At 38.0% G+C, this 11,765-nt stretch overlaps 2 protein-coding genes across 2 annotated transcripts in view; one reads left to right on the top strand and one right to left on the bottom strand.

Annotated features, from left to right (window-relative positions):
* The window catches only part of LOC106941863 (integrin alpha-11-like), an 8,988-nt gene extending 5,315 nt beyond the window's left edge, over nucleotides 1-3,673 (top strand). Inside the window, exons 5-6 of the mRNA XM_015024996.1 lie at nucleotides 3,032-3,145; nucleotides 3,401-3,673. Of these exons, the coding sequence (XP_014880482.1) occupies nucleotides 3,032-3,145; nucleotides 3,401-3,481 (195 nt within the window). The 3' untranslated portion in view covers nucleotides 3,482-3,673. The remainder of the gene's footprint in view (nucleotides 1-3,031; nucleotides 3,146-3,400) is intronic.
* Nucleotides 3,674-6,984: 3,311 nt separating this feature from the next.
* Nucleotides 6,985-11,765, bottom strand: part of fem1b (fem-1 homolog b) — a 16,262-nt gene continuing 11,481 nt past the window's right edge. The window contains exon 2 of the mRNA XM_015024995.1: nucleotides 6,985-9,098. Within this exon, the coding sequence (XP_014880481.1) occupies nucleotides 7,463-9,098 (1,636 nt within the window). The 3' untranslated portion in view covers nucleotides 6,985-7,462. The remainder of the gene's footprint in view (nucleotides 9,099-11,765) is intronic.

Raw genomic sequence — 11,765 nt, 5'->3', positions numbered from 1 at the left:
AACAGTTGCTAGACTGGCAGCTATCAGGTAGTTATATAAACAATACCTTGTTTTTAATGTTCCATCAAAACAAGTGAAAAATAATGAGACAAATAAATTCTACATGCACTCTCAGCTATTACTGTGGAACCTGGATGGCGATTTCCTGCCAAATTATTTTTAACATTTCCAGTAATTCTGGGTAATTTAGTGCTAGATACAATTAATATGAACAATGCAAATACATGTCAGCTTTGTGATGATTTTTAAGAATTCTGAATGAATTACAGTTCTCTAGAGTTTACCAAGATATGTAACTCTAACCTTCAGTTTAAAGTTAAGAAGGTATATTTTCTTAGAAGGCAGATATTCTACTATACAACAAGATATCCCATCAAGAACCCAAATTGTCAGTTTTTGCCATAATTTTAATGTACTGTGGGGGAGGTGAGAGGGTGTCAGAGAAAATACAAATATGGGAGCACAACAGGAAATGGGGGTAAAAGACTGTAGTTATCTGGTCAAAATGGGAGACTTGACTTGACAGGTATGAGTCAAATCTCTCTTTACCTTGAAATGCCTAGGTTCTTCATGTTTAGATTCAACAAAAAATGTTGGAAGCATCTCTGAGATCTTGACATTACAGTGCCTTAAAGTTGCAGCTCATTCAATGGCTGTGCATCCATTTACATAACTCATTCCATTTGGGATCGGTAAAGTACTTTTGAATGATTTTCAACCAAATTCCATTGGTGCTCTGTTGGAGTTTATGTTTATGAGTTTAAAATCCATCAACATACCATAAAGTCACTGCCAGCTTCAACCAGTTTTTGAGATGTTCAGACAATTCAGAGATGAAACTCCTATTTGTGATAACAAGCAGCTTAGCAGGTGTACCCGATGAAGTGGTTGGTTAGTCTGCATTTCCCAATGTACCCCTAAAGCTTGTATTTAAAAGTGTCAGGGATACTGAGAGAAATTGGATTCATCTAGTAACAAACTTAATTTTTGTGTTTGACATCCACCTAAATTACAGGTGAGTTTCAGGTCCTTAGAGCTGCTGACTGTTACCACAATACAGCTAGAGAAGACCAATCCGATGTTTCTTCAGGAGGATATCCTTGTTCGACAGGTACAACACTGTCCTGACTTCTACTAACTAGTTAACCTACATATCTATTTAAATCATACATGTTCAGACATGTTCACTATCAGTAAGGGTGCACTACAGGTTCAGAACATATGCAGAATGTTGTTTAACTAGGTGCAGGGTTATGCAATATTTTGTAACACAACTTCAAAAAGTGAAAACCAAACTAACTGAGAGAATCCCAGCTATCACCCAGCTCTGCTATTTGGCAAAACTAAGGTTGCTGATACAAACAAAAAACTTTATGTCAGCATACGCATTTTCCAACAATAAACTACATAACTAACTGAATTGCTAACCTAAAAAGGCATTAAGCTTTTTAGATAAACTAGAGAAACTTAATTTTACCTGAGAAAAATCAGCTAAAGTCCAAACCCAGCTGCCTCCACCAGGCTGTACATGAAACGCTGCTTTCAAGTACACAACCTAGTATTCACTAGGTTGTGACATGTTTTATTCTCCAATATGGGCACAGTTTTACCTATCCATGTACAGGTACATGGACAGGTACGACAGGTACAACACTGTCCTGACTTCTACTAACTAGTTAACCTACATATCTATTTAAATCATACATGTTCATACATGTTCACTATGTATGAACATGTATGATTATACATGAATATACCTGACATGAATATCCATGCCAGGTATATTCCTGGCATGGATAGTTTGAGAAAATAATACAATTAAATTAATTTCAAAAAAGTGAAACTTTTATGTTTATCAAACTTAATAAATACAGTATTTCTTATTTAGTTTTCTTAACTGAAATGTATCAAAAATGTGCCAAACTCTGCCTTTAAAGCCAGAATGCATACTGAACATACTGAACAGTGACTTCTGCGTAATTAGAATAATCAGGTTCCAAACCCACAAATCATATTTTGGGATCCTTTGAAATATTGACTGCTTTTAAAATGTACAGTAATTTTACCCAAAATATTTGAAGATTTTCACATGACCATAAATGTGACGGAGACCACCTGTTCGCCAACACTGCTGCTTTGTACCAATTTGTTTGATTTCTAATTTAATTGCTGAATGCTTAATGTTGAATTCTCTCTCTTTTACCATCTGACAATTAATCGTAGTTTGATATAGAGTCAGTGATGTGCCATTTATCAAGAATCACATTTCTTGAACTAGTTCCAAAATAAATGAACTTATGTTCAAAGTTTAGCACCTAAATATTCTTATCTAAGCTCAGCACAACTATGAATTAGCTCTCATTCATTTATCAAAACAATTAATGACATATAAAACAATTGTCTGTCAATCATGAGATCATGCACTATGAATGTGTGTTTGTAAACCTTTCCTTTGCCAGGTTCTTCTCTGTTTAATTATCTGTTCTGTCAAGGTCTGAACTCTCATAAAAGCTGTTTTCAAGCAAAACAATGTGAATGTGAGAATTTTTTTCTATTAAGACAATGTTTATGAATGTTTATAAATGTTTTAAAATATCAGTTCTTTTTATACATGTCAGCTGATTAAATTGCACTTAAAGAATTGAATGACACAATCTCTGCTGCTATTTCAACTTTTTTGAGAACAAAGTTAGAAGTAACTGAACTAAATCGCAACTCTGTATCTGCTGTGTACAAACTTTTACTGTTAACAGCAGCAAACAGGTACAGTTTATATTCTTAGAGCACGAGGATTCAGCTTATATTATATTTAAACTGAAGAGGAAGGTGTTATTATAGTCAAGTCTAAGATTAAAAGAAGTTCATGTTAGCTTCTCCTTCTGCAAAAACGTGTTGTGTCTTAAGACACAAGTCATGTGTGCTTAAGACACACATGCATGTGTGCCTCTTCAAATGTCAACATCAGAAACAGCACAAGGAGGATCAGATTCAGCCAGGAAATGATTTGTGACTGTTCATTGCTTCAATGCAGACCATCCTGGATCTGAGAAAAGAGGGACCCAGCTCCATCCCCATCTGGATCATCCTGGGCAGCTCCCTGGGAGGCCTGCTGCTGCTCTGCTTAGTCATTCTGGGCTTATGGAAGGTACACAAACCTACTGTCAGCCCACACCTCCACTTTATCTGGGCTCTATTTTGATTCCAGTTTCTTACTGTCACATGTTGATGTGCCGCTGGGCAAGGCACTTAACCCCAAGTTGCCTACTGATCTGCATACTTAATGCATTATTAATGTGTGAGTGTTTGAATATGAATGGGTGAATGTGGTTCTAGTGTAAAGCGCCAGCGACCCACTGTGCTTAGGGTACACATTAACAACTTACCATGATTTTTTTCACAGCTTGGATTCTTCAAAAGACGGAGACGTCAGGAAGAGGAGGAGCAGCCCGTCACCAATGGGAATGCAGAGATGCAGCTATAAAGCAGTTTGACGAGTTTCAATCTGCACTTCAAACCAAACGGTCAAGGTCTGTTACTGACAGACCTTGACTGAATTGCTAACCTAAAAAGGCATTAAGCTTTTTAGATAAACAACGAACACTGCAAACTGTTTCCACCAAACTGAGGTGAAATAATTAAGATTTTGCTTGCAGTTGACAAAGTACTCGGTTCATATTGAGTATAAGAAGTATTCATTTACCAGCACCTCAGCCAGTCAGTGGAAATAGTGATGTGTATTTCATAAGACAATTAATGACATTTAATGATGTTTTGAGAGAAACTACTGCAGAGTTAGACAGAGGTATGCAGGTTTCTATAACACAGCTTGCATTATACACATGTAAAGTCATTGACATGTGTACAAGACCTGGTTCCTACTGATCAATATGTAAAACAAACTAAATTTACTCCTAAATTATGGTGACAGTCAAAATATCATGGATAATTTGGACCTCATTCTCCATGTCAGGTCATCTCACCCCACTCTGTATAACACTCTGTCCAGGTATTCTTTGCTGTTTATACATGGCTCTATGGTGCAAAGAAAATCTAAATGAATCAGCATATTTATTTGTATTTTATTTAATAGCTGGCAAGAATGTGTAAAGAATTGTGTTATATGAGCTAAACCCCATATCTATTTGACTACATGTAATATTTGGATGGCTTGTTTGGATGTTTTATTGGAAACCGAAGCGCTCACCTCCTGAAGTTAGGATTCCTGTCATTTTACTCACTACTTTTTAAACCAAAGCAAATCATCAAGGCATTAAAGATAGAATATTGTTTAAAACTATGTTTATTATTCATTTTATCTGTGTAAAGTATAAACTTTAATGAACAGTGAGGATAGGGGCATTACTGTTGGATATAAAGCAGTCATATAAAGCACAATAACACACACCTTTAACCATTTTTAAGGTGTGTGTTATTTTATTCTTTTTTATGCTGAAGATTCTTAGTGTGTATAGCAGACATACACAAAACATTAAAACCATGATAGTCCTCAGTGTGATGGTGCACACCCCAACACATACGGAATCACTTCAGATGTTTGTTTGATTTTGCAGGAAAATAATTTGTTCAATAAAATATCAATCTTATCAAGCATTGTGTTTAGATTATTGCAATGCCATGAGGCATAATTTTCTTTTTTTCAGCACAAGTTGATGAAAAAAAATCATACAATTACTAGAATCACAGTTGAGAACATTTTTAGCAAAACTTCCCAAAAAGGACAAGAAAATTTCTCTGGCTTCTTTCATTCTTATCTCAGACTGGGTTTCTAACCTTGTTTTACATAATAAGACTGAGACCCTCATTAGAGCAGCTCCTGCTTTATTTACAAAAGTCACTCAGATTCTTTTTTGTTTTTTTTCCACCTCCGAAGTCCAGCATTTGAGGTCTTGGTTCAATATTTGATTCTTCTGTGGATTTTGACTGTTGACTGATCCAATAATAACCTTTATTTAACCAGGTTTGTCCCATTGAGATCAAAAGTTCTCTTTTTCAAGACGGACCTGGCCGAAACCAGCAGCATACAGAGAGAGGGAAAAAATTTAAAAACAGTTGCAACACATAGTCGCAGTATAATAATGAATATTCCATACAACTGTCATTGTATTTAGATTATGCAATGCCAAGTCTGGCTTGGATAAATTTTCCCCTTCACACCTCCAAGCTATTCAATATGCTTTGGCCAGACTACCAACATGTTCCAGCAGTACTGACGCACAGGGAACCAAACAGCCACTTCCCAAATTTTCTACCTAATTTCACAAAGCGTATTGCTATCACCTTATTCAGAATATGATTCAGTTTTCCACCACAAGCTTTATACTGGACTACGAAGGAAAATCTATTGGGACATCAGCCCCAATGAAGACGATTTACAATGTCCACCAAACTGCAGACAACAGCAGGAATGGCATGAGAGCATTCATCCAAACAACAAAAGAAGTGCACATGTTGATTTTTTTCTGTTTTTTACCCCAACATAAAGATCGATCCCCGTGGTTCAGTCTTGGAATGATACTGGATAAAAATTGTGCATATAAGCACCCCTTCCTAAGCCAACCCTCTCCTTCTTTTTGACTTCAAAATAAAAGTCAAGTCTTTGTTTGGGTGATCAGTTTGGAAGTTTTGGGCAACATAATAAAGTAATAATAAAGTAATATTTTTTCATGAGACCTTACCAACAAATCTGCAAGGTACTCCTATAAAACCTTTTACAAAGTTGAACTTTTTTTGATGTTCTATATCAGCCAGGTCTCCCAGGCTTAAAGCAAAAGAATTCCTCACCATGTAAATCCATCTGGGAAGAAACGCTTGACTGTTTTAAACAGGACTTAGCAGTATAGCTGCCAAGAGGAGATTTCTTCATCATAATTCACTCTGACTTCTGATCACTTTCAAGTAAAACTACTCATTCACAGTGCTGGGAAAAAAAATAAATAAATCTTGTTTCTATCTTATAATACACATGGAATTCAATTTCATCTCTGTTGAAGAAAATACAGTAAAAATTACTTATTTGTTTCATTTTTTTAATCACTAAAGATATTTGTCCAGTAGAGGAACTCCCACAAAGACAACCTTCTATTTCTGAATTATTAAAGAAACCAGGGGTTGGCTGATTGTGTCTTTGCTGTGTATCAATAACTTTTAGAAAACTTTGATGTTCATTTTGCTACATAATAAAGATTAGAATAAATACACTTTAATTATGAAAAGAACCAGAACAAATCCAGTACCAAGAATTAGACCATATTCAAAACATGATCAACTTAAACTGGTTTTATTGATAATTTACCAATAATACCAAGGGAAAAAAAATAATATATATATATATATATATATATATATATATATATATATATATATATATATAATGACAGCACCAATCATCACCCTCATGCAATAATTTACAAACATAAAAGTTAGCAAGATAAAAAAAAAAATGGCCATAATTTGCCAAACATGCAGAGCAGCAAGTTAAAGATTTCATTTGCAAGGAGCTGCTAAGTCTAAAATGGCCAGCAGGGGGCATTTGGCCATTACCAAAAGTGTTATTAGGCAGTTGTTGGGAGTCTCTGACATTTCCAACATAATCAAAACATTGAGGAAGTCTTCAGAGACAACATGCCTCATAAATGCATAACCAGGACATATCCAGCAGCTGCATGGTGTGTGGATGGATGCACAGAGGTTAACCACATCCACTCATGGAGCAGAATACGAAACACACTCCAGACCCCTGCCTCATGCCACCCCACAGAATGACCCCTTAGAAATCTGTTGCTGGTAATTCTGTTCAATGCATTGATGAGTCAGAGAAATAGAAAACCAAAAACTTTTTTTCCAATGACATTTAAAGTCAAACAAATAGGAAAAAAAAAACATGTTTTCCTGAACATATCCAATAGTTACTAATTCTGTCCAAACTATTTTTTCTGAGCGGTTTAAGAAAGTTCTTTAAATAAATTCAATAAAATAGTTTTAATTCTAAAAATACAATTCATGAGATGAATACAGGGAACCCAAGCGAGGCTGGCTGTGCATTTCTTCATAGGCACCCATTCATTTTGTCTGACAACCTTTTCACAGTAACATGGCATGTATGACATAACACAAAGGATGAAAGGACCAACCTGTGTCTTCTCTGTATTTCAAAAATACACATTCACCAAACCGTCAGAAAATCTCTGCAGAACTTAAAAGGGATTTCTCTGGTTTATTGCAAAAAAATGAGCCGTAGAAGCAATTCTACGCACATCAACCAGGACAGCCTGTTTATGCAGGTGTGTTAGTCTGCAAAACCAACATTTATAAAAAAAATAGGTTTTATCAACATAAAAATGCTTTAAAAACTTTACTGGTGAACTACTTTCAGCACCTTATGAATCCATTGTTTGAAAGAAACAACAGATTTGACCCTACCTCTGAGTTTTCTGATCTGAGTTCAGTGGAACTCCACAAACTCTTCCAGAGTTTTGGGAATCTGGTTGCGATAAGTGATCTGGTGCTGTCGGACAGCACGTGCTGCCAGGCACTTCAGGCTCATTTTCATCTGGGTCTTCAGCAGGATCTCAGACACACCTGTGGTACTTTTGTCCAGCGGAGTCTTCTTCTGCTTGTTGGTCATGTCTGTGTGGGCCCCAGCCTCGACCAAGTTGATGATAATGGCATGTAGAGTGAGGAAGTCACTGATTGGTCGGTTGTACTGGACAATAACGTGGAGGGGAGTGTTTCCTTCGTGATCCACTGCATTTACCTGAGCACCACAGTCCAGAAGCAGCTTGGTCACCTTGGCATTAGGGAAGCTGCAGACGTCGTTGGTGTGAAAATCATCAACAGGTGTGCTGGAGCTGATGGCCAGGTGGAGCAGTGAGGAGCCTTCACGTGTCCGTGGATCCAGCTGGATCAGGTCATAAATGTGCTTGTTAATCTTGACTTGTTCCTCATCACTGCAGTTAGTCTTAGTGGAGATGCAGGCCAAATAAAGAAAAGTAAAAATATTGGATTCATAATTGTCCATGGCCTGTGGCAGCTCGGATTCAACCGCTTTGTCAACTCGAGCCATGCTGCGCTGAATCTCCAGGACACTGCAGCTGAGGACCTGCTCCACTGCTGAGGCCAACACCACCTCCTTCAGGTGCACCATCTGGGAGAACACCTGGGCGAAGCGCAGCAAATCTTTGTGCGTGTTCCGGTTCCCCTTTTGCCGGAGTCGAAGGGCATGAAGCCACAGTTTGATGCACTGCTCAAACTCCATGTTGTCTGCACAGACTGCTCCTCGATAAATGATGGGATGCGACAAGTCAATGTTGTCTGAGCCCATTATGCGTTCCCGAATCATGAGCCCCTCCATGTGCAAGGCATCCCTGTCCACCCGGATGGCTTCCAGCTGCTGGAGCGTTTTACACTCACTACGCCCCCCATAAGCTTCAATGGGTGGCAGCAAGTCCTTCACAATGATGTTGTCAGGGTCATGGTAGCGCTCCGTCATGGCCATGTGAAGGTACTGGTATGTTTTCTGGATGTCATAGTTCTCCCGGTCATTGGCAAAAGACGCCCCCAGCAGCTCCAAAGCCTCGATGCGACTGGGAGGGTCGCAGTCAGCATGAGCCATCAACAGCTCCACCACATCAGCTTTACAGCTCTCTGCAGCTACCTTTAATGGTGTCATGCCATGTCCATTCATCCGCATGGCAGCCTGGGAGTCCATGAGCTCTTTCACAATTTCCAGATGGCCTGCCTCTGCTGCGAAGTGCAGGGCTGTGGCCCCGCAGTGAGCCTTGCCATTGACATCGGCACCCTGCTCCAACAAGAACTTAACCACGTCCACATGGCCCCTATAGGCAGCGATCATCAAGCAGGTGTTGTTAAACTTGTTGGTGATGCTGATGTCGGCGTTGTGTTCCACCAGGTAGCGGACGATGTCCAGTCGACCATCGAAGCAGGCAGCCCGGAGGGGAGTGGAGTTGGTAATGGTTGTGTGGTTGACGTTAGCGCCATGGCTCACCAGGAGGTGAACTACCTCAAAGTGTCCGGCTCCAGCTGCACACCACAGCGCTGTGGCGCCGTCAATGATGTAGCTGAAACACACAAGAGACTGGATTAAATATCATGACAGGCCTGGTCCCAGCAGAAGGTTTTCTAACTCAGAGCTGCAACATTTAAAAGGGCAGTGTTATGTCTTTTCCAGACATATCGTGCCATTTTATAGCACAGTCAACTAACTATCAGGAGGAGGGCAGCCTGGCAGGTATGAATTAACAGGTGGTTGATAGAACATGACAGATGAATTACGACAAATCTGTGCAGCCTCCTCAAATTCAAAGACTGGGTGATTTATTATTAAATAATATATACAGGGAGTCTTGAATTAAAACACTTGTCAGCATGTGCTTAAATGTGAAAAGTCTTTTAGGATCTGGACTAAAATATGAGTAAATTTGTTTGGTCAAAATAACTAATTCATGATTATTATTAATTTCTTGGGTAACACTTTATTTGAAGGGGGTTGAATAAGACTGACATGACACTGTCATAAACATGACATAACACCTGTCATGAACATGAATAAGCCTTCATGAATATTTATGACTGTTGTCATAAAGCGTCATTCAGTAAATTATGACATTTTTAATACAAAGTTGACATTATTCAAAATGTCTTTGTTATGACAACTTGACATTAACTAAAAAATCATTACTGATATAAATTTGTTATAAAAGTATTACTGATTGCACTTTAAAAATCAGGCAACTTTATGTTATTAAAGGTAAAGTTTAAACAGTAATGATTTCTTGGTTAATGTCAAGTTGTCATAAAGACATTTTGAATAATGTCAACTTTGTATTAAAAGTGTCATAATTTACCGAATGACACTTTATGACAACAGTCATAAATATTCATGAAGGCTTATTCATGTTCATGACAGGTGTTATGTCATGTTTATGACAGTGTCATGTCAGTCTTATTCAACCCCCTTCAAATAAAGTGTTACCATTTCTTGTTATTTAATATTTACAATTAATTTAGTTTGTAAGTTAAGTTAAGTTCATTTCTTTTTTTTTTTTTTTTTTTTTTTTGGGGTTTTTTTGGCTCTAGTGGCCTTCATTTCACTGTAGATTGACCGAAAAGCAGGCAGTGGGGGAAGCAAAAGTCATAGTGGTTGGACTGGAACCTGTGACGGCCGCATCCAGGACTCCGGCCTCTGAACATGTGGCTGATTGCTCTACATTCTGTGCCATCGTCGCACCGACGTTCAGTTCTTTTTTATATTTTAATATCTTTTGCTATTTTTTTATTTAGGATTCTGTAATTCAGAAATTGCTGAAGTACACTTCCCTACTGGATTTATTTTGTATCTAATTTCTTACCTTTTAATACAGTTATATTAAGAAAAGATTCAACAACAAAGTATCACAGGAAAATTCCTGTCCATATCATATTTATTGTTCTTAAACCCAATATATTGTTAAATAATTGGGATTATAATAGCTTATAATAGCTTTCATAATCTCGTAGCCAAAGTTATTAGCTGCTGTTAGCCATTTTTATCCTTGTATTTTTGTGCCTGAAGATGCCAATCCCAATTTCTGAGTCTAGAACTGAGTTGAAGATGGCTTCCCTCTTAAAGCTGCAGTATGTAACTTTTACAAAAAATAGTTTTTAGAGACTTGTTAAAAATATCACCATGTGACATGGATAATCTCTGAAAAGATCAAAATCTTCCACCTCCTCCCACTGCTACTATTGACATATACAGAAATACACTGCTCCTAATCAAAAACATGTAGTCAGAGCCAGGAGGCGTGTCTTATCGTTGTCAATCAACCTTGTGTATGTGCTGCTAAATGTGGAGAAACTTACCATTCCAGGAAAACTGTTTATCCGCTGTCATTGGTGGCCGTGCTAACTAGCCTAAGCATTCATAATGGGGCCGCAGCCTCCATTGTGGGGAACCAGCTGTAGCACGTCAGAGAAAAGGGGGAGGGTATGAGCAATGAGTACATGAGGATGATTGACAGCAGTAAGACCCTCCTCCTGGCTCTGATTGGTTGTTTCAGAGCCACAGTGCATTTGTGCAGATGACAACTGGACCTCAGGGAGAAGACAGAGGAGCTACATTTTTTCACAGTTTTATTATATTCTTTTATATTTATATTATATCAATATATGGTGATAGTTTTAATATATCTATATTTTTTATAAAAGTTACATACTGCAGCTTCAAAGGTAAGGTAAGGTAATTTTACTTGTATAGCACATTTTCAGCAACAGGCAAAATCAAAGTGCTTTACATGAATTAAAAGAAAATACAAACAAAATAACAAACCAAAGGAAAGAAAGAAAGAAGAAAAACAAAAAAAGAGGAAAAGACACATTAGGGCAGATGGCAACATTCAGACAAAACAAAGGGCAAAACAAAGACATGAGTGAAGGCGGTGACGTCAAAGGGCCATGAAACCACGTTGCTCAGCCTCCTGGCAAAGTCCGATAAAGGTGTTGTTATCAAGGAATGACGTCCTTGGAAGCACTCAGCTCCATAGCTCCATGCGGGGGTGGGGCTGAAGGTGTGACAGAGTGTTCCGTTTACATATCTTCAAGAAGATTAGAAATATGCAACCCTTCCAAGGCCACACGGGGAAAGCCAATTCAGAAACCTAATGTCTTAGGTCGGGAAGATTAGAAATTTCAATCTTCCCTAAAGTCTTTCCGATACATCTCAGTTCCCAATCATCTAAATTAGTTTG

Source organism: Poecilia latipinna, unplaced genomic scaffold (genome assembly GCF_001443285.1).
Source record: "Poecilia latipinna isolate Pla-1442-1.1 unplaced genomic scaffold, P_latipinna-1.0 Scaffold3904, whole genome shotgun sequence".
Classification (NCBI taxonomy): Eukaryota; Metazoa; Chordata; class Actinopteri; order Cyprinodontiformes; family Poeciliidae; genus Poecilia; species Poecilia latipinna.
The sequence above is the reverse complement of the archived record's forward strand: the minus strand, read 5'-3'. Positions and strand labels throughout refer to the sequence as shown.